This window comes from Abramis brama, assembly GCF_963993115.1.
Source record: "Abramis brama genome assembly, chromosome: 24".
Lineage (NCBI taxonomy): Eukaryota > Metazoa > Chordata > Actinopteri > Cypriniformes > Leuciscidae > Abramis > Abramis brama.
The window spans coordinates 25,755,564-25,779,430 of record NC_139986.1 but is presented as its reverse complement, the minus strand read 5'-3'; the positions used below and the strand labels follow the sequence as shown (position 1 = coordinate 25,779,430).

The 23,867-nt window shown below is 35.4% G+C and overlaps 2 protein-coding genes across 5 annotated transcripts; one reads left to right on the top strand and one right to left on the bottom strand.

Moving 5' to 3' along the window:
* Positions 1–259: 259 nt before the first annotated feature.
* Positions 260–7,534, top strand: cluap1 (clusterin associated protein 1). 4 transcript variants are annotated; one of them, XM_084102864.1, is made up of 13 exons: positions 260–315; positions 708–768; positions 865–976; positions 1,088–1,172; positions 1,296–1,475; positions 1,573–1,752; positions 3,899–4,032; positions 4,387–4,528; positions 4,750–4,822; positions 5,146–5,256; positions 5,350–5,402; positions 6,011–6,070; positions 7,025–7,534. In XM_084102864.1, exons 2-13 carry the CDS (start codon positions 747–749, stop codon positions 7,205–7,207), a joined length of 1,335 nt encoding a protein of 444 aa, XP_083958990.1. In that variant the 5' UTR covers positions 260–315; positions 708–746; the 3' UTR covers positions 7,208–7,534. The 4 variants fall into 4 exon arrangements, with proteins under 4 accessions (XP_083958990.1, XP_083958992.1, XP_083958991.1 ...); XM_084102865.1 differs by having other exon boundaries at positions 279–383; XM_084102866.1 differs by lacking the exon at positions 6,011–6,070.
* Positions 7,515–23,688, bottom strand: nlrc3 (NLR family, CARD domain containing 3). The gene is made up of 19 exons (XM_084102863.1): positions 23,406–23,688; positions 18,684–18,866; positions 17,602–17,862; positions 15,732–17,523; positions 15,004–15,090; positions 14,248–14,331; positions 13,944–14,027; positions 13,323–13,406; positions 13,148–13,231; positions 12,964–13,047; positions 12,796–12,879; positions 12,608–12,691; positions 11,665–11,748; positions 11,425–11,508; positions 10,804–10,887; positions 10,611–10,694; positions 8,813–8,896; positions 7,939–8,022; positions 7,515–7,751 (listed from the first exon to the last, which is right to left on the bottom strand). The coding sequence occupies exons 2-19, from the start codon at positions 18,775–18,777 to the stop codon at positions 7,661–7,663; spliced, it is 3,417 nt and encodes a 1,138-aa protein (XP_083958989.1). The 5' UTR covers positions 18,778–18,866; positions 23,406–23,688; the 3' UTR covers positions 7,515–7,660.
* Between the last annotated feature and the right edge of the window lie 179 nt (positions 23,689–23,867).

Genomic DNA, 23,867 nt, shown 5'->3' with positions numbered 1-23,867 from the left:
TTTTTACCATTCATATTTTAACTGTACATTCTCGATATTGTCTGTGTATTTTTCATATATTATCATCTAAAAATATACTTTAAAATGATTGACTGTATTGAACATTATATCGGATTATTGTTGAGATCGTTATAATTATGATATACCATACCAGACGTTAATGGTTCTTCTTTAATAATTTCGCAAGAAAATAGTTTTTAGATGAACATCCTCAGAAAACGCGTTTCTCATTTGTAATTTTGTTTGTCCTTTCTGGGCTACCATAGGTCCATCTGGCTGCTATAGTGACGAACACAGTAACAGACGCTTATGCAAGTAAGAATTCCGCTTTTATGCTAATTATCCCTCTTATTTGACATGATTTACAACTAAAACGGCAACAGGTTTGTTATAATTCTCGATTGTCAGCATTTGGACATGAATTTGACAGGGAAAGTAAAAGCCGATGATCAAGCAAGCTAAGTTAGCTGCTTTTATCTGATGAGGCTTGTTGAAATTAGTATATTTACCCCTCATCAACACCAGTTGTTAAATATATTATATTTTATATGTACATGTATTAAATATACTATCTTGTATATGTATATATATATATATATGTATGTATATATAAGGTTCCATTGAGATTTGAAATCTTAACTATGTGTACATTAACAATTAAAGTGTATTCCTTTTAGTGGAATGTCATTTTTCTTCTTGTCTAATAGGCGACAGTCGAGTGTGCACTGGTTTAAAAGACAGCAATCATGTCTTTTAGAGATCTGAGAAGTAAGTGAACCTAAACCTAAGCACTACTGTAATATTTGCAGTATGTAGTGTGTATGAATATTTGTTAAAGACTTATGTTATGATTTGGATATGTAGATTTTACAGAAATGATGCGAGCGCTCGGATATCCTCGTCTCATCTCCATGGAAAACTTCAGATCTCCAAACTTTCCTTTAGTAGCTGAGATTCTCATCTGGCTCGTCAAGAGGTAATACATATTAACATGTGAGAGGCTGACAGAGAGACATTCAATTACATTCAATTCAATGCTAAATATGCATGAATATAAAAATATATATTTTTATGTATCTTCCCCCAGATATGAACCTCAGATGGAAATTCCCAGTGATGTTGACACCGAATCAGACAGGGTGTTTTTCATCAAAGCTGTGGCCCAATTTATGGTAAATTATATTATTGTGTTAATAATCATCATATTTGTTCACTTAGACTTTTTTGTCTAGAATGGGTGAAAAATGTTTCACAGCATATGTTGAATTCACTGCATGTTCTCTGTGTTTCTCTAGGCCACCAAGGCTCATGTGAAGCTGAATCTTAAGCGTCTATATCAGGCAGATGGCTACGCTGTCAAAGAGATGCTGAAAATCACCAGCATCCTCTATAATGCCATGAAAACCAAAGAGAACGCCAGTGGTGACCAGAACAATGACGAAAACAGCAAGTTCAAGTTTGATCTGGGGTCAAAGGTGAATTGAGTTAGACTTAAACATAAGCAGACTTTTCAAGATGAGTTAGTGTCATCATAATTCATTTACATGATGTTTTGTGTATGTGTGTGTGCAGATAGCTGATTTAAAGGTGGCACGTCAGCTGGGATCTGAAATTACAGCAAAGGGAGCAGCTCTGTTTGACCTGCTGGGGCACGAAGAGGACCTGAGAGAGAGCAGGGCGACTGCGATAGCCCGACCGCTGGAGATCACCGAGACAGAGAGAGCCCTGAGAGCGGCTGTCAAAGACGTTACGGTAAAACACAGATCCTCGCAGGTTCACAATCACAAGATCCTGTTTTTCATGTTATGATCACTTTAATTAGATGGCTTTTCAATACTTCCAAAACAAAGGCTCTCATTCACTAAGCATGTGTACGCACAAATTTGTGGATGAAATCTGTGTACGAACGTTTTCACGAACAAATCATGATTCACCAAAAACGTTCGTACTAAAATGTATTCAAAATGTACGAAAAAACAACTGAAACCACACGTACACAAAAATGCCACATGATTCCTGTATTATATTTCATCTTAACACAACTTTAATTATATTATATTTTATAAATTAAATTATATAATAAAATTGATAAATAATACAATTTAATTTCATCTTAAATGCGAGGTTTCTCTGAAAAACACAGATATATGCCTATGTACAGCTGGCTAATGAGAGGTCTGTAATCTTTGTCCGTATAAAAGGTGTTTATTGTGTTTTGAAAATTACACACTTGGCATTGCTCGTCTGCAGAGAGCGGCGTATGTTTGACGAGAGTGACGAAAGGCTGTAAAGGAAAGGTTGTGTGGGAACTTAAATGTCGTAGATTTTCCTAAACCTAACTAAGTCCTATCTCATCTGACCTAAGTCTACCGGGGCCGTCTCCAATCGACGATCTCCCTGGGCCGTCTCCAATCGACGCTTAATAAATACCTGGGCGGTCTCCAATCGACGATCCCTAACGTCTCCAATCGACTCTTCAATATATAATCTATTTCTCTAAACTATCTCACCTGCTGCGCAGCAGAAAATGACAGACAGACTTCAGCAAATGTCCTTTGAGTTCTTTATTTCGGCCGGGAGAGTACTCGAGCAATTCTCAGAGAATCTCTCCCAAGTAAAAGAATACATCAGGTTTTATGGGACAAATACAGACACATCAAAATAAACTCAGCGTGACTAAAATCACTAACATAACGTCACCTTCTATCAATATGATTGGTTCAATTTGTAAAGCAAGCCCCTCCCTTCTTTACCCTCTGTTACTGGCATAAGCAAAATCATCATCAAAAAACATTGTAAAGGGTTAACAGTCAGTTGATTACTCAATATATATATCATGACATAATGCAGGCTAAAACAAAAGGTTAGTAAGACCTGTCCTAAAAGAAGAAGTAAAATTTAGTTTGTTATTTTTGTTAGACCTAGAAGAGGAAGGTAGGTAAGTGTTTGTCATAATGTTAGACCCAAAGGAGAAGTCAGGTTAAAAGTTTAACAGGTTGAATTAAGGTTAGAAGTTTAACACAGATTAGATTCAGAAAAATTAGTTTACTATCTTATTTATTAAAAATCCACCACAGAAGCCCTTATATGGACGTGGGTTGGGCGTGTTTTATGCAAATGACTATCCTCACTTACATTAGAATGAGATTAAGAACAAATTCACGTGCGTACGCATGTGTTGTGAATTAGGCAGAGATTTTTCATCAGAAGTTCTCCTGTGCGTAAAATACGTAATAATCCACGCAATTATTACCGTAGTGAATGAGACCCAATATTCAGAGGTCCCACAAGATATTTCTGGTACTTCTGCTGTAATGGCAAAGCTGCTTATTGTTAAATAAATCAGTAAAGCTTGACATAACTAGAACAATTTATATTCATTATAAAAATGCCTATAAAATTGTATTAGTGGCTTTATAATGAACAGAAATCACACTTTTTAAAATTCCATGATATCCAGGTCTTCCACGACCGTGGGAATTCTGCTCCTTAAATAAAAATGACAGTTGTTGAGGGAATTAATTAAATAAGAAATGTAATAATGTAACTTTACATATTGATTTTTTAGCTTATTTTATCACAGTTTTTTTATTTTTATATAAATATATAATTTCAAACGGCCTGTTCTGAGAAATAACCTGAGGAAAATCCTGCATAAATGTTGCATAAATGTTCTTTGAAGGTTTGTTAAGCGAGTCTCTAGAGGGCTACGAGAACTCAAAACACTTTCTGTTTCAGGTCAGTTCTTGAAAAGGATGATTTTAGTGCATTCAGCGAGTAGCGTACTTGAATTATTTACCAAGCAAAAGAACATAAGGAACGTCTTTGGAGAATTGTGATGTTATTTTGGGGTCTGAATGGCATCTGTCCTTGTGTATGTTTGTTTGTCTGTGTTCAGGAGAGCATCCAAATGACGAAAGACCTGCTCAATAACGTATCGTCAGATGAGGCCAGTCTGGAGGCTAAAATCGAGAAGAAGAAACAGGACCTGGAGAGAAACCAGAAGCGTTTACAAACTCTACAGAGTGTGCGGTGAGCTGCTGCTGTGGCGTTTCACTATCATTCATATACTATTATTTTTTGTTAATATTTTCAATTCATTTAATTTTTATTTTATTTTAATTTTAGTTAAAGTTTTAGTAATTATTTTGTTTTTGTAATTTTCATTAGTTTAAATAAATAAATAAATAAATAAATAAATAAATAAATAAATAAATAAATATATATATATATATATATATATATACATATATACTTTTTATTAAGTTTTAGTTATTTTAGTACTTCAACTTTTTTTATGGTTTTAGTTTTAGTTAACCCTTGCTGCACAAAATATACAAATGCACAAACTATTAAAACACTCTCTGTCACTGTTTCAATATGTAGTCCAGCGTTTATGGATGAGTATGAGAAGATCGAGGAAGACTTGCAGAGACAGTACCAGACGTATGTGGAGAAATTCCGTAACCTCAGTTTCCTGGAGCAGCAGCTCGACGACTATCACAGAGCCGAGCAGGAGCGCTTCGAGGTACGATCAGTGGAACTTCCCTCTGGTACTCATATGAGGCCTGTACCTAAACCTCATCATTTCACTTATCCAGCTAAATATATTAATAATAAAAGACAACAATGAGTGGAACTCTTGAAACCTGTCAAGAATGTGATATTTCTGTCATATTTCACCCAAATTCACTTTAAAAAGTCAATGCTGATGTTTCCCTAATTAATCCTTTGGCTGTTTTCTTCCAGGAAGCAGAAATGGCAATGAAAATGAGACAAAACAAATTAAAAGAGGAGGAGAAGAGACTCATGAGGAGTGGAGGTGGGTCAAACACACGTTTGAACTCTGTCGAAGATGCAGAACCTGATTTCGTCAACATCTTTGTTGATCCTGGAACAACTTTCCATTCAACCAATCAGATTTGAGGGACAAGTTGACAGGTTTTTTTTTGGTCAAGTTTAGACCTACAACCAGGGTTAGGTGCTTCTACATCAGTGTATTCACCATCATTCCCCTCTGATTTTAGGGGTAACTCATGGGTAGGGTTAGGTTTAGGGGTAGGGATATGGTTAGGATTACATTTTCAGACAGGAATGTTGATCCAGGAATGCGTCTAAGATCTCACGGGTTCTCTTCCTCTGTAGCGAAAGATGAAGACTCTGATGTGGACATACCAGAGGATGAAGGATCTGACAGCGACATGGATGACGGACAGCAGCCCAGATCACACCTCGCACGACACGCTCAGATATCAGGTGATGGAAGACGTTCAGCATAAGTCCCACATCATCTGCTGCCTCACTCACACACATTTCTGAATTGTGCTTGTGTGTTCCTGATGTCTGCAGGTCGAGGTGGCGCTCGATTCATTGGCAGTATGAGAGGAGAAGACAGTGAAGAGGTGAGAACACACACGTTCACATACATCATACATCATACCGACCAAAAGTTGTTAGTTTAGGATTATCCTTAAACATTTGGAATATTTAATCAATATTTTGAATTAGCTTTTATATAATAGCTTTTATTTAGTTTTAGAAATGTTGTGCATTTTTCTGTTTTTTTGGTAACACTTTACATTAAGGTTCCATTTGTTATCATTAGTTAACTAAATTAGTTAACCTAAACTAACAATGAAACATACGTCTAAAGCATTTCTTAATCTTAGTTAATCTTAAAGTGAACATTTACTAATACATTATTAAAAACTTAATTTAATTTTTCTTAATATTATTTAATGGACTTGAGCGAACATGAACTAACAGTTAACAGAGATTAATAATAACAATAACAATACCAACACTGAACCAATTCATTTCCTCATTTATTCTGTTATATTCTTCAGATTATTTAGCCAATCATGGTTTCCAAGCTCTCTGGCTTTCTTTGTTTCCTTCACATTTCCCTGTTTTTCCTCCATGATCTCTACACTGATGCCACCAGCTCTCATTTCATTCACTCTGTTTTCACTCCATCTCTCTTTCTCTTCCTCTGCACTCGTTCTTCAAGCCCAGAGTAAAGGAACGAGCTCGTCTGTCCGGCAGCGGCCGGAAGCAAAAGAGAAGAAAGGTGGTGTGTGTGTGTTTGAGTGCGTGTTTGCGCCAGTGTTATTTAGTTCACCCAAAAATAAAAATTCTGTCATCATGTCGGTCCAAACCCGTAAGACTTTCGCTCATCTTCGGAACACAAATGAAGATCTTTTTGATGAAATCTGAGCCACCCGTTGACAGCCTAAGCAACTACCACTTTCAAGCCCCAGAACGATAGTAAATACATCATAAATTAATCCATGTGACTCCAGTGGTTTAACCTCAGTTTTATAAAGCAAGTTTGGTGTGTTTGCGCAAAAAAACATAATTTACCACTTAATTTACATAATATTAATCTCCAACGCACTTCCACACCACAACTATAACAACAACGATGGAATCACTTTCACAATGATTTTTTTTCAGCTGATGAACCATAAAAACATTGACAGCCAATCAGAATCTACCAACTTAATAGAGCTCGTGCATTTAAAACATCAGAAGTCAAAACTACAGAGCGTGCTTATAATAAACATAATGATATTTTGCATTGGTGTGGATGCTAATATAGTTATTATTCTTTGTGTGAGCCGGCCTCTATAGTATTTAGTAATATTTTAAATTAGCTTTCAGTTCACATTTTTATGTGCTTTTGTCATTTTTATTTTTTAAATATTTTTATAATAATTTATTTCAGTTTTAGTAATTTTAGTACTCAAACTTATTTTATTTCAGTCAGTGTTAAGCTAACTAACTGAACTTGGTCAAAGTTTTTTAAATTTATGTTTTTCATTTAATATTTATATTTTATAATATAGCTTTCAATTAAAAAAAAATATATATTTACAACACTGGTGTGAACTCCTGGACGTTCTCATAATTACTCATTCTAATAATTAGGGGTATTAATTGAGCCTCGTTCCAGTTACCATCCACTGACCGCTGTGTGTGTGTGTGTTCTGTTATATAATTCACAATGTATTTTGGTTTGCAGTCAGAGAACAGTGAGATTGACGTAGATGATGATGATGAAGATGGTGAGGAAGACGAAGATGAGGAGGAAAACGAGGATCTGGACGAAGACAATGACAGTCTGGAGGGCTCCTCTGCCAAAGCCGGACGGTCAAAGCGATCGCTACACCCACAAATCCTTGAGGAGAGCGACAATGATTTTTAACATGCAACTTGATCATGCAGTTGCTTGTAAATGGAAAAACATTAATACGCTAACATGGAAAAATACGCTCAGTTGGCCTTCTTGAATTTCTTTAAACTTTTCAAGAATCAATTCTTATGTAACTTGCTGCATCAAACTTAATGTGACCATTTACAATAAATGTTTTTTTCATGACATGGAAAAAAGTTAATATATGTAAATAAATACCAAAATGTAATTTCCCAAAAATGAATATATCTTCTTGTTTGTATTCAAGTGTTCAACTGCCTTTAAAATTCTCAGTTATTTGTATTCATTTGAGTGAAAGTTCAACAAAATTGTAATTTTATTATTCTCTGTCAGTTCTGTTTTATAAAATAAACATTTATTATTACACAACTTTAATACATAAACAGAAATATTTACATGAATAAGACTCTAAATAAACATGTTTTTTGAACATTTGTACGTGTGCTAGATATCCACCACACAATCTGGTGCACCAGCTTTGATGGCGTCTGACACGACCTTTGCCCCCGACTCCCCGATGCCGTTACCCTGGAGACTGAAGAGAAAAACACAACACATCACAGACAAATCACACTCGAGAACATGTGCCATTCACTGCAAAATATAAATGCTCAGTCTGCAGAATCACAGCCTTACCCACGTGCCATGCAATCGTAACACTCTGCGGTTAAACCTCTCACTCATAGACAGTGGTTCACACACACACACACACACAGACTGACTTGATGTAGGTGAGCTGATGGTTTCCTCTCAGCGCAGTCGCGATGAAGATCGCTCCGTCCATCCCCAGAGAATTCTCCTGTAGACTACAAGCATGTGCAAATGTTATTTCAACATTCATGTTCTGTTTGGGAATAGAGATACAAGCATCTTCTCACATGCTAAGATTCATTTACTTCACATGCCAACATTTATTTGCATTTGTTTTAATGTTTAAGAAAATAATACTTATTTTCAGCATTGATGCATTAATTTGATCAAAGGTGACAGTAAAATATTTATCATGTTACAAAAAATTTCTATTTCAAATAAATGCTGTACTTTAAATTAATCAAAGAATAAATAATGTATCACAGTTTCCACAATAATATGAAGCAGCACAACTGTTTTCAACATTGATAATGATAATAATAAATGTTTCTTGAGCATCAAATCATCATATTAGAATGATTTCTGAAGGATCATGTGACACTGAAGACTGGAGTAATGATGCTGAAAATTCAGCTTTGATCACAGGAATAAATTACATTTTAACATATATTACAATAGAAAAAAGCCATTTTAAATTGTAATAATATTTCATTATATTACTGTATTTTTGATCAAGTAAATGCAGCCTTAGTGAGCAGAAGAGACTTTAAAATAAAAAAAAATCTGAATTACTACAAACTTTTATAGAGTAGTGTAATATGTTTTGCAAATTTAAAAAATTAACCCCAAACAAAAGCATGATTACTGTACTGGATACCAGCCGCAGTTCTGCAAAGCGCGAGTGCACTTAGTGATCCAACAGAGGGTTAGAGGTTATCTGTCAGATCTGTTTAGATTAGGATGTAGGAATATATAGAGAAAATAATGTGGTGTTGGTAGACATACTTCAGACTTCTTAAACCCCTGTTGTTCTTCAGAGCGCTGGAAAACGCCTTCGCTCCTTCCATCCCAATGGAGTTTCCACGCAGACTAAAACAACAACAAAATATAGGATGGATGGATAGATAGATAGATCAACAGAACAACGGATAGATAGATAGATAGATAGATAGATAGATAGATAGATAGATAGATAGATAGATAGATAGATAGATAGATAGATAGATAGATAGATAGATAGATAGATAGAACAACGGATGGATAGATAGATAGATAGATAGATAGATAGATAGATAGATAGATAGATAGATAGATAGATAGATAGAACAACGGATGGATAGATAGATAGATAGATAGATAGATAGATAGATAGATAGATAGATAGATAGAACAACGGATGGATAGATAGATAGATAGATAGATAGATAGATAGATAGATAGATAGATAGATAGATAGATAGATAGAACAACGGATGGATAGATAGATAGATAGATAGATAGATAGATAGATAGATAGATAGATAGATAGATAGATAGATAGATAGATAGATAGATAGATAGATAGATAGATAGAACAACGGATGGATAGATAGATAGATAGATAGATAGATAGATAGATAGATAGATAGATAGATAGAACAACGGATGGATAGATAGATAGATAGATAGATAGATAGATAGATAGATAGATAGATAGAACAACGGATGGATAGATAGATAGATAGATAGATAGATAGATAGATAGATAGATAGATAGATAGATAGAACAACGGATGGATAGATAGATAGATAGATAGATAGATAGATAGATAGATAGATAGATAGATAGATAGACAGAACAACTGATGGATGGATGGATGGATGGATGGATGGATGGATAGAAATAACAACGGATAGATAGATAGATGGATAGATAGATAGATAGATAGATAGATAGATAGATAGACAGACAGACAGACAGACAGACAGACAGACAGACAGATCAACAGAACAACTGATGGATGGATGGATGGATGGATGGATGGATGGATGGATGGATGGATAGAACAACGGATAGATAGATAGATAGATAGATAGATAGATAGATAGATAGATAGATAGATAGATAGAACAACGGATGGATAGATAGATAGATAGATAGATAGATAGATAGATAGATAGATAGATAGATAGATAGATAGATAGATAGAACAACGGATAGATAGATAGATAGATAGATAGATAGATAGATAGATAGATAGATAGATAGATAGATAGATAGATAGATAGAACAACGGATGGATAGATAGATAGATAGATAGATAGATAGATAGATAGATAGATAGATAGATAGATAGATAGATAGATAGATAGATAGATAGATAGATAGAACAACGGATGGATAGATAGATAGATAGATAGATAGATAGATAGATAGATAGATAGATAGATAGATAGATAGATAGATAGATAGATAGAACAACGGATAGATAGATAGATAGATAGATAGATAGATAGATAGATAGATAGATAGATAGATAGATAGATAGATAGATAGAACAACGGATGGATAGATAGATAGATAGATAGATAGATAGATAGATAGATAGATAGATAGATAGATAGATAGATAGATCGATCAACAGAACAACTGATGGATGGATGGATGGATGGATGGATGGATGGATGGATGGATGGATAGAAATAACAACGGATAGATAGATAGATAGATAGATAGATAGATAGATAGATAGATAGATAGATAGATAGATAGAACAATGGATGGATGGATGGATAGATAGATGAAATGAAAATGAAGACGTACTCTAGTGTATGAAGGGTTTCATTGACGACCAGAGCGTTGGCTAGTGCAACAGCCCCTGATTTACCTGCTGATACACCCTGGAGACTACAAAACACACACACACACACACACACACACACACACACGCAAGGTCAGACACAACCAGCTTTAGCAAATAGCCATGAAATATGAAGACAGCTGAAGTGAGACTCACTAGAGCACATTGAGAGAAGAGTTTGACCTCAGAGCACAGGCCAGAGCGATGACACCATTATCACCAAGAGCGTTCTCCTGCAGACTGAGAGGAAACACTCATCACACACACTTCACTATACAATGAAGTGGAGACATGCACTGTATAAAAATAACGGTTAATTCCAACAAGAACCACAAGGAGTTATTTTGGAGTTCTTTAGTACATCTTCTGTGTAGTAGTGCTTTAAAGGAACCAAAACACACATCTGAAGAACATGTACACTTATTAAAATATACAAAGGGGAGTTTTAGTAGCGAATGCCATAGAAGAACCATTTTTGGTTCCCCAAAGAAACTTTCCAGTGAACAGATCTTAAAACAACCATTTTTTCTTTGTGTGAAGAGCATTTTGTGCAATGGAAAGATTCCATGGATGTTAAATGTTCTTCATGGAAACATCGATCCCAGTAAAGAACTTTTATTTTTAAGAGTGAAGAATATAAGGTGCTTCAAAGCACCATTGAAGAACCTTTTATTTTTTTCAAAAAGTGGTGTTGATGAGAAAAAAAAAAATCTTTTTGCACCGGATCACACTGATAGAGGTTGATGATGCATGAGGAAGTAGAATAGACAGTCTTACTCCAGAAGCTGAATGCAGGTGTTGCTCATGAGAGACTGAGCTAAAGCTTTAGCAGCTCCAGCCTTCATGAAGTTCCACTGGAGGCTGAAACACACACACACACACACAGCATGACATCAGATTATGACATCACATCCTGACCTTCAGTAGATGATATCATTTCCTGACTGCCAGTCACACAGTTGATCTTTAAGGTTCTCATTAGCTCGTGTCTATTGTCTTAAACTCGAGTTAACTCACTGTAAGGATGTGATCGCTCTGTTGACCCTCATGGCTTCAGCGATGGCTGTCACACCCTCATCATGAAGAAGATTAGCGGTCAGACTTCAGCACAGACACAGATAAAACACAGATAAATGATCTGTAATACGTTCAGCTCAATGAAAAGTGTTGCATTATGAAGAAGTGAGTTGTGCGGATGACAAAAGCTCAAAAGATTACCAAAAATGTAAATTATTTCTTCTTCTGAACACAAAAGAATAAATTCTGAAGAATATTGGTAACCAAACAGTTGATGGACCCCATCGACTTCCATAGTATGATTACTACAGAAGTCAATGAGGTCCATCAACTGTTTGGTTACCAATATTCTTCAGAATTTATTCTTTTGTGTTCAGAAGAAGAAAGAAATTCATGCAGGTTTGGAATAACTTGAGGGTGAGTAAATTATGACAGAATTAAAATTTTTAGGTGAACTGTCCCTTTAAGGTAATCATTTGATAAATGGTCAGCACACACATTTATTTTTTAAACACATTTATTTTTCTAAACTCTAATTTGGGGGAAAAACTCTCACAAGTTAGATAATCTGACAAAATCTCTTCAAAATCAAAAATTATTACTGTATATAAACTATACACATTTATAAAGCTAATTATAATTATGAAAGACTATAAAATATTTAGTATTATTTAATAAATACACATTATATTTATATGTTTTATTAAACATTATATTTTATTTAGTTTTTATTTACTTTTACTTATATGAAATATTTTTAATATTTGATTTTTATTAAAAAAATATTTTACTATAAATATGTATGTGTTAATTATAATAATTTATCATATTAAAATCTAAAACATTTATAATATAATAAATGTGTGTAAATATACAATATATACAATATATACAATATATATATATATATATATATAAAAATCATGTGTCTGTGTGTACTTACTCAAGTTCTCTAAGACACGTGTTGACTTTTAAGGCTTTGGCGATGTCTTTGGCACCAGAAACTCCTATTGAATTCTCCCTTAGACTGCCACCAAAAATATACACAAAAACAGCATTATTTCTTAGTCAGAACATAAATGTTTAATAGTTTAATACTGTGATGTTTGAAATGGCCATGTATTGACATACTTCAGACAGCTGAGTCCTCGGTTTGACTGAAGAGCGTGTGAGAGCGCTCGAATGCCTCTGTCACTCACAGAGTTACTCTGAAGACTAAACCAGAGAGACACACACTCATTCAGAGCTGCTTCTGTAGTGGACAGTTTCAAATGAACTCGCTAACTGAGTGTGTTTTACCTGAGCGTGTGGAGAACGTGGTTGACCATAAGCGCTTGAGCCAGAGCCACTGTTCCCAAATCACCCAGATGATTGCCGGACACACTGTAGAAACATTCACACACACACAATTATTCTCAATTGAGAGTTTCATCTCTCCTTTAATCACTCAATCAGACTTTAAACAGACACTTGAGAATCTTACTTGAGATCCTGTAGAGTTTGATTCTTTGTGAGGGCGTCTGCAATTTTTTTCATTCCTTCTGCTCCAATGCCGTTCTTCTGAAGACTGCAATGCATGAAGATTTGCATTTGCATGATGCTCTATTAAAGCACACACACACCCACACACACAAACACACACTGAAACACAGACTCACTTCAGTGTGGTGAGCTTTCGGTTTGACTGAAGAACGTCCGCCAGCGCACGAGCACCGTCATCCTCTATGTGATTACTCTGTAAACTACACCAATCAACACATAAACACACATATTAAATACTTTAGGACTTAAATTTACACATTCAAGTTGTTTTTTATTACTTTATTAAATTAAATAAAAATATATTTTTTCAATTATTTAATAAAAAAATTACATAATTAATTATATTATAAATTTTCTAAACAATTTTGTTATGGCTAATCAGAATTCACATAAGGACCTCATTTGTTATTTTATGAATATAATTTATGAAATTAGAAATGTAGCATTTTTAAATAATTCAATATTATATTATATTACATTTAATTATATTATAGGCTATTATATTATATTTAGTGCTGTCAAGTCAATTAATCGCATCTAACATAAAAGTTTGTAAATATATATCTGTATATATACTGTATTCCAACAAACACACACACACACACACACACACACACATTTACAAACTTTTGTTAGATATGATTAATCGCGATTAATCAACTTGACAGCACTAATTATATTATATTATATTATAAATTACAGCTGTCACAATTCTATAATGGTTTATTAGAACTCACTTGACTGACACGAGGACCTGATTCATTTTTAGTGCCTCGCTCAAGGTCTTTGCTCCCTTGGCGCTGATGTTGTTGCCTCGGAGGCTAAGAGAAGAAACGAGATCTATTTTATTTAACATCCTCAATTTCCCTTGTTGATTCCGCTTATAAGGATCAAGGGCAAAGGAAAGGACATATCACATTAGTTTGCATTTTATTATTCAGTGACCAAGTTAAAGTATAGTATTGAAAATACAATATAATGCACAAAAATACAATATACAAATAAAAAACAAAACAAATTTTTGTTAATAGAGTCACTGACTCCAGGGTCGTGAGGGTTCGGTTGACGAGTAGAGCCCGACTGAGTGGATTAATTCCTTTACTGCTGATTGAGTTGTCAGCCAGACTAGAAAAGAGAGAGATAGAAGGTTAAACAAGTCAATAAGTTTATGTGTAAATGTGTGTACCTTACAGGGTTATTAAATCTAAAATTAAAATCATAAAAAAATCTTTTTGTTACTTGAAGAAAAGAATGTTAACATAAATAAGCTAAGTATACTACAAATACAGTATATACTTAATATAAATACCCTGCAATTGTACTTTTTGTATACTAACAACTAATTTTGTACTTAATGCACTTATGTATATTTGATTTTGCTAAAATTGAATTATTGCAAGTATACTTTAGGCACACTTTAAATATCTTGCATTTATAGATTATATACTATCCTTATTAAAAGTGATATTAAAACACTTTTTAGGCTTAATATTAAGAAATGTGCATTGTGCAATAAAGAAGTTATCTAAATAAAGTTTAATTTAATAAGATTTATTTATATCATATCAGTAAGCCTCAAGCGATATGTCCGTAAGTATGGTAATGGATTTGTAGTATACATAGTATGAAATAAATCTACTTTAAATACTTTTTGATATTGTTTTTTTTTTAACTAGGGTTAAAAGACCAAATATAATAAAACTTACACACAACAAAATTACTCGTTGACTAAAATTAAAATAAAAACAATTTCAAAGTATTAATAGTACATCAGTAATCCTAAAATAACACTGGTACCTGAGCATCTGAATATGACACTCTTTGGCACTCAACAGACTTCCCAACAGCTCCATGGCACCTTCCTTAAATTCATTGTTTTCCATTCTGTAATACAAAGGATACACAATATATTTTAATTGAAAAACGTTTTGTTTATTTCACACACAAATCTAAAGTGTCGCTGAAATATATCACCTGTAGAGATACTTTTACTGTCTTTTAATAATTTGTGATTGCATTTGCCAATGTAAATTGTAGGATGTGTTAAAGGATTAGTTCACCCAATAATTCTGTCATTAATTACTCACCCTCATATTGTTTTATAATATTATAAAGCGCGTTCACTTCCGGTCTTGATTCAACACAATACACATGCGTCGTGGTGCTCCCCCTACTGGATTGCAGGTAAATATTTTCTTTTTTGTGCAAACAAAGTACTCGCGTCGCTTCATAAAATCGAGGTTAAACCACTGTAGTCACATGGATTACTTTTATGATGTCTTTCCTATCGTTCTGGACATTATTTATTAAGTGTCAGTTGCATAGCTGTCTATGGAGGAAAGCTCTCAGATTTCATCAAAAATATCTTCATTTGTGTTCCGAAGACGAACGAAAATCTTACGGGTTTGGAACGACATGAGGGTGAGTAATTAATGACAGAAATTCCAGTTTTGGGTAAATTAACCCTATAAGGGCCTTTTCTTTGCAAACATCTAAGAATATGTGTATTTACATGCACGTTTTACCTCAGATTACTGCAGTACAGCAGCTGTGGGAGGAGCCTCTTTAGGGAGGAGGAGTCTAGGCAATTAGACAGTTGCGTTTCTTCTGTACATGCATCTGATACTTGCAACAAGTAAGCTAGCACAGAGCAAACTCCACCCTTCAGTTTTCCCCGCAGGCCGCAGTTAATGAGATCCTCCTCCACTGACCGTAGCCACTCCCCTTGTTGCAGCTCCGCCAGACACGTGACCATTGTGACGCTGCGCATACTTACTGCGTCGCCTCCTGTCCCCGTCACCGTATTCTGAAGCAAATTTGTCGCCGTGGTGCGCTGGGTCACCTGCTCCTCGCGGGAAACGCCCAGAGGACCACCTAGCAAAGCGGTGACCGCCGGAGACATCAGCCCTGACAAGAAGCGCATGAAGAGGTCGAGGTTGCCTTGCGTTGCGGCGTCCGATTGGTTGGTTTTCTGCAGCGCTGCACGGTAGTGACTGTGGAAGCCAATGCGGGGCCAGGAGACACTACTTTCGGAGAACAGATCAAACATCCCACGCCTTGACGAAACGTAGTAAAAAAGGGCTCCCAGGAATTCCTGCACTGACGCGTGCGTGAACTGCCACACCACGCTTTCGGACGACCAGCTTTGCTTGCGCTGGAGGATGCGGTGGCCGAGAGTCCCAACCTGAGGAGGTACGTCAACACCGTAAGTTCGCAATTCGTTCTCGCTGAATGTATAGCGTCGTCGTAAAAGGCTATAAAATGCAAGACGACCCAGAGAGCTCAGCGGCTTCCTGATGCCGCCACTGGCCGGGTCTGATCCAGAGAGGTGTGGCCAACAGTAGTGGGCGTAGACTTCTGTTAGAGTCCGGGGAAGGGGCGTGGAATCTGACTCCAACTTTATAAGGCGCGATAATGTAGTCACGATAATGTGGCAGACCGCGGGGACGGAAGACAAAATGAGCAACGGTTTCTGAGAATTCAGGTAAGTCCACACGTGAGAGGAGACATCCTCAGGTATGTGCGTTTGAGATGATGAGCTCTCTTGTGATAAAGAGTGCACATCTAATGTGTTCGTAATACAATGATTAATATAGTTCTTGATTTGCGTTCGCGAAAGAGGCGGGGCTTCGGTCACACGATCGACCAATCCCGCGGGAACTTTCGCTCCAACACCAGGCCTTGACAAAAGCCAGAGTGTTGCCCATGGCAAAAGATTACCTCGTACAATATTCGCAATGAGGTCCGATACTGGAATTTCGCGACGAGGGTCGCTAGTGGGCGGAGCATCTGCGAAATCCAACGATTGGCGAAATTCTTCTAATCCATCCAAAATTAGTAATATTTTGCAGGACTCATTAAAAATAATTACATCCACGTTATCATACGGAACGAACAACCGTAGCAAGCGCTCAACCGATAACCGATCGAAACTGCTCAATTCCCAGCATGCAATGGGGATCGCAAGACTCAGCTCTGGATAGATGTGACCGCTGCTCCAAAGTTGGACGAAACGGTGGACCATTCGGGTCTTCCCGCTGCCAGCCACGCCCACGGTCAGCGTCACACGTGGGGCGGTGCTAACCCTCGTCAAAGGCACGATCAGCTTGTCCAATCCCAGTGCTCGACCGTGAAGAGGCCCCGCCCCTCTGTTGACTGACACCTGTACGAGGTCGTGTTCTCGCTGCTGAAGGTCAGATACGCACTCAATAAGGAGGAAAGCGGAACCGTGTGAGCTTCCGCCGGGTTGCGCAAATGTTTTTTCATCTTCTTTGAGTCGCTGAAGTAGAGCGTCTTTATGCGGTCGAACCACAGAGTCTGCGGAGAGAAAGAGGGAGAAGTGAGGAACTCAGGGATAAAAAATAATTGGAAAATAACAAATAAAGTCATGCATACCATGTATAGTTATAAGGTTGTACTCAGTCGGGTGTGAACTTTGAAGATAAGTCTGAAGGGTGGCGCCATGTGGATCAGTGACAGACAGGAACTCAACCAATAAATGCACTTTATCCTTTAAAGCCCCCATTTCCTGGATAAGCCCCGCCTCCTGGGTATTGAGCAGGTCTGCTTTTCTCATGTGATGGACCACATTTACCAAGATAGAGGTGGATAAGAACCTTTGCAACAAAGCCTGGTGTCTGCGTAACCACCCGGGATCTGAAGAACAAACAAATACATACACAAAGAACATGTAGCATAAGCTTTTAGAGATAGGGATGCAAAGATACTGAATTTTCTTCTAGTACTGAAAATTAATTCGATAACACTTTACATTTATTGTACACTTTATTAGTTAATGCATTAGAGCAATACATTTGTCACAGTATTTATTAATCTTAACATTAGTTCATAAAAATACAACTGTTCATTGTTAGCTCAGGTCCATTAAATAATATTAATATTATTTAATTTTAATTTACTTTTAATTTTAATAGTGTATTAGTAAATGTTGAAATTTGACATCAACTAAGATTAATAAATGTTTTAGAAGTATTTTTCAGTGTTAGTTTATGCAATGTAATGTTAACAAATGAAACATTATTGTAATTATTTTTTTTTTTTAAATGTAGCCTATACATTTTAATATTAATAGCTGTTATTATACAAAATAAGAAATGGTTTGTATTAAAAATCTATACTACTTTTTTTAATTAAAAATATGAAATACAAATATATTTACAAATATAAATATATAAAAATATTACCAAAACAATTATGCACAGGCATGCATGGATCATATTCACTATTAATGGCTGATATTGCTGATGACAGAGAAATTGTCAGTATTGTACATTTATACTACATTATGTATAAAAAATATTCAATACAAATATTCAATACAAATATATTTATACATACAAATATACAATAAACAAAAAACTATGTATTTTATTAAAATGTAATATTTTTGTCATTTTTATGCACAGACACTCACAGATGTGAGTTTTAAAATGTGTTTGTGGGCTCTCTATCTTTACCTTCCATCCTTTTGCTAGTCTCTTGTTTTTGAGCATTGGACTTCAGATCCAGGTAGCAGTATTCCTCCCATGGGATATGGTCATGTCTAGCCATCCCAGCAGAGCGCTAAAAGGAAAGCGTCTCCGAGTGTGTGTGTGTGCTGGGTATCAGACCATCAGTGTGATTCAGTAGGATCCATTCCCCTGTAACACACAAACACAACACACAACAATCAAATGGATACGGCATTGTAGATGAGAGATTTGCACAGACAAGTAATGCTCACATTTTCTTAATGTATATTTTGTAATTAACTAAATGTGGAATAGTGACACTCTGGCTTTTGTCATGGTTTCTGGTGATACTAGTAAATGAACGGGGTATTCTAGCACATATCAGTTCAGTGGAAACCAAGACCTGACCTCATTACCCACATGCATCAATAAACATTGTGTTACTATGGTTACAGCACGAGAGCTGTCTGAAACAGATGTGAGGCGCAGGTTAGAAGCCAGTAGCGTATAAGGTATATTTCTATAAACAAAACAATCTGCATAGCATGTAGACTCAAAAAAGCACAAGCAGGAGTTCAGGTGAGGTAGAAACTGCAACCTCGACCTTCTCCTCAAACACATATAATGAGTCCCATATGACAGACACACAGCGGCAGAAAGAAACGGCGAAGTCAGCAGAATGTTCTCAAGCGTTTGCGTCTGCAGATGTTATTCAGCAACTGCTGAGAAACCCCTGAAACCTCACAGTTGAGCCGAAGTAGCCTATAGATTTAGAAGAGTTGGCAGCAAATTTGTAGAAGCAAGTGATAGAGAAGTACATCCGTCATAGCTATCGATAATGTGGCTTCCATTTAAAGTTAAAACAGACCTCAAATTAAGTCTAGTTAAAGGAGACTACTGTCGTTGAATGAATGAATTCATGGAAGAGGTTCATTGATGTTGTTAAAGGCAGGGTAGGTGATTTGTTCCAGAAAACATTTTTTGTTACGCTGGTTAAAATCACTTCACATCCTGATAGCAATCACTAAGTTAAGTGGTCTAAATGTGTATATATATATATATATATATATATATATATATACAGTACCAGTCAAAAGTTTGGAAACACTATTATTTTTAATGTTTTTGAAAGAAGTATCTTATGCTCATCAAGCCTGCAGTTAAACAAAAAAAAACAAAAAAAAAAAACAGTAATATTATGAAATATTATTACAATTTAAAATAATGGTTCTCTTTTTTAATATACTTTAAAATGTAATTTATTTTTGTGATGCAAAGCTGAATTTTCATCAGCAAGTACTCCAGTTTTGGTGTCTTATGATCCTTCAGAAATCATTCTAATATGCTGATTTATGATCAATGTTGGAAACAGTTGTGCTGCTTAATATTTTTTTATAACCTGAGATACTTTTTTCAGGATTATTTGATGAATAAAAAGTTAAAAAAGTACTGTATTTATTTAGAATAGAAATCTTTTGTAACAATATACACTACCGTTCAAAAGTTTGGGAACAATAACTATTTTTTTTTAAAGAAATTAGTACTTTAATTCAACAAGGATGCGTTAAATTGATAAAAGGTGATGGTAACGATTTATATTGTTACATGTTTTTATTTTGAATAAATGCTGTTTTTATGAATAAATGCTGTTAACGTTTTACTCATCAATGAATCCTGAAAAAAGTATTCCAAAAAAATATATTAAACAGCACAACTGTTTCCATCATTGATAATAACTGAGTATCAAATCATCATATTAGAATGATTTCTGAAGGATCATAAGACACCAAAGACTGGAGTACTTGCTGATGAAAATTCAGCTTTGCATCACAAAAATAAATTACATTTTAAAGTATATTAAAAAAGAGAACCGTTATTTTAAATTGTAATAATATTTCATAATATTACTGTTTTTTTTTTTTTTTTTTTTTTTTTTTTTAACTGCAGGCTTGATAAGAGACTTCTTGCAAAAGCATTAAAAATAGTAGTGTTTCCAAACTTTTGACTGGTACTGTATATATATATATATATATATATATATATATATTTTTTTTTTTTTCAATATTTATATATATTTATATATATATATATATATATATATATATATATATATAATTTTTTTTTTTATCTAATATATATATTAGTGCTGTCAAACTATTAAAATATTTAATCGCGATTAATCGCATTAATGTCATAGTTAACTCGCAATTAATCACACATTTCTATCTATTCTAAATGTCCCTTGATTTCTTTTTGTCACATTATTTTTTCTCATTTTAATGCTCTTATCAACATGGAAAAGTGGATCGGCTTGCTTTGTGCAAATGTTTTTTTTTTTATTGAAAACAACATTGGCATATACTGTAGCGTTCAATTTCACACTAACATTCTCACTTGGAGCAGTCATTCATACTTGGAGCAAATAATCGCATCAGAGAATTCACATCCGCTGTGTGCTTGGCCATCAAGTGGTATTTGAGACTGGACGTTCTGCGATGATAGCTCAGTTCACAACGACAAAACACACAGATCACTTTGGTCTTGTCAATGGAACTTGGAAAGTAAACTTTCCATTCAGAATCTTATTGGCATCCATTTCGGCGTCTCGCGCTCGCCATCCACTCAAAACGTAACGTTAGCCTTCTACTCTTTGGCCGGTGTAGTGCCGAATTTCTACCCCCGCCAAATTATTACCCCCCTAGTATTGGTAGGTTTAGATTAGTTGTGGTGGAGGGGTTAGGATTAGGGGTGGGGTTAGGATTAGGCAATCAGGTACTGACTTCAACGAGGGGAGTAATAATTTGGCAGGGAGTCGAAATTCGGCACAACACCGGTCTAGCTAGATCCGGTGTGGTGTTGTAGTTTTTCTAACGTTACTAGTTGTTGCAACAGCATGTGAAAAAAAACCTACAAAGTTTGCTAGGCCAAAAAGAACGTTAATCTCGCGCTAAAAAAATTGACGCCGTTAAAATGGGGTTGCGTTAACGCCTTTAATAAAGCGTTTTACTGACAGCACTAATATATATATATATATATATATATATATATCGTTTGGAAAGGCGTAGGACCATAAAATGTTCATCCAATCATTGCATTCAGTCTGAATGCAACGATGCGATCTCCCACCTGCCTGTCAGCATATGCATTTCCATAACTCCACGCACAGACATCACACGTCATGCTATGCAGAGTTAGACAGACGTCAGTCACCGAGCACCGCAACCGAAACAGCAGCTGCGTAACTACTGTAATTTGCAAGAGATGAAAACCGAGACATTATACTCGGAGTGGTTCGTGTCTCGAATTTATGCGTTTCAATGTCAACACTATCAACGCCAAAATGAATCTGCAGCAGTCAGGTGGTACAGGTAAGTTGTTTGCTCATTATTATTATTGTGATGTTATGTGCTTTGAGACATGAGGTAGTTTACGTGACGCTTTTATTGGCTCCCTGCTGTACGCGTTCATGTGTTTTGAAGAGGGCGTGGCTTTGAGACGCTCTGAAGGAAGGGTGGGATCTTATCATTTCAAAGCTAATTTGCTATTACTAAGCACTCTCTGAAAATTGCCTACCCTACCTTTCAAATGTACTGTAATATTGTGGAATATTATTTCAATTTATAATAACTCTTTAATATTTAAATATCTTTTAAAATGTAATTTATTCCTGTGATCAAAGCTGAATTTTCAGCATCATTACTCCGTCTTCAGTGTCACATGATCCTTCAGAAATCATTATGATATGATGATTTGATGCTCAAAAACATTTCTGATTATTATCAATGTTGAAAACTGTTGTGCTGCTGCATATTTTTTTGGAAACTGTGATGCATTGTTGTTTTCCGGACACATTTATGAATTGAAAGTTCAAAAGAACAGCATTAATTTGAAATAGAAATCGTTTGTTAACATTATAAATGTCTTAACGGTCATAATTCATTAAGATGTATGAAATGTGCATGATCAATTAGTAACAGAACAGCAGTGTTTGTGTCAGTCGTGTAACACTTTCACTCAAGGTGTAAACTGGCCTAAACGTCTTCACACATTAGTATGTAACTTCCTAAAATTTTAATAAAATATATAGAAAACTATGTTTTTTCCCCACGATTGTTTTTTTAATAGTAGCTGAAACCTGACAAATATTCTGCTGTGGAGTTATTCTGGTGCAACTTCACCAAATCAACAAGGTGCGTGGAAGGAAAAAAGCAAAAGTATTTTTTGAACATTTCCAGCAACACTTGTGAAGTGGAGTCGTCAAAATAATCCGAAAATGAAGCTGGAAAATAGTTTATCTTGCCAATGCAAAGCATAACAATCATGGCTGTGAGTTTTGCACAGGCAGTACCAAAGAAAATACAATTTTTCTTTAAAATACACAAAAGAAATTTTACTGGATTTTGTAGTAATATTAACTGATATAACTATGGTTAGTGATTACTATTTTACATTTATGTAAGATTGTGTCTTCTAAAAAACTCTCAAATCATTAAAGTCATGTTTATGGGCGTACACCTGTGAAATATATTTAATACACAATATGGATAATAAGCTCATATATATACATATATATGCACAGACAGACAGACAGATAGACAGACAGACAGACAGATAGACAGACAGACAGACAGACAGACAGATAGATAGATAGATATAGATAGATAGACGTTGTTATCAATATTTATGACATTTAGACAGTCAGCTGTAGTGAGGAAACTGAACACTCACCGTTGATTCAGTTCGTCTCGTTGTTCTTCAGGTTTAGAGGCTCCGTCTAAACACACGACAGAAATAGCAGGTGTTTTTGAGTTCCGCTCGTCTCTATCCTCCTTCTCACAGACCTCATCCTCCATTCGACACTTTCTCTGTTTGAGTGTCTCTGTCACGCACCGTCTGTCTTTTTCTTTCCCTCTCTTTCTATCCTTCCTGTCGCACCTCCTTCTCTTCCTGTGCAACAGGCCACAGATGCACTTTTGACGTGAGCATCGTCTGACATGCTGCCATTGTGTGCACAAAACCACATACAAAACACACACACACACACACTTCCAAACGCTTGCTTTACATGAAGCACTGGACTGTGCAAACAGAAAAAAACCCCAGATATTCACACATGACTACAGTTGTGTGACGATCATTACATAGATACACTAAGGTTCAAAGCAAAAACAAAAAACAAAACAAAAAAGC

Excerpts from the sequence above, each read along its gene's own strand:
- nlrc3 (XM_084102863.1), bottom strand. The coding sequence starts at position 18,777 with ATGGCTAGACATGACCATATCCCATGGGAGGAATACTGCTACCTGGAT. Across the intron at positions 14,028-14,247 it reads CGAACCCTCACGACCCTGGA|CCTCCGAGGCAACAACATCA; the intron begins GTCAGTGACTCT and ends TTCTTCTCTTAG. Across the intron at positions 8,897-10,610 it reads GAAACCCTTCATACACTAGA|TCTGCGTGGAAACTCCATTG; the intron begins GTACGTCTTCAT and ends TTGTTGTTTTAG.
- cluap1 (XM_084102864.1), top strand. The coding sequence starts at position 747 with ATGTCTTTTAGAGATCTGAGAA. Across the intron at positions 4,033-4,386 it reads CAAACTCTACAGAGTGTGCG|TCCAGCGTTTATGGATGAGT; the intron begins GTGAGCTGCTGC and ends TTCAATATGTAG. Across the intron at positions 4,823-5,145 it reads GAGACTCATGAGGAGTGGAG|CGAAAGATGAAGACTCTGAT; the intron begins GTGGGTCAAACA and ends CTTCCTCTGTAG.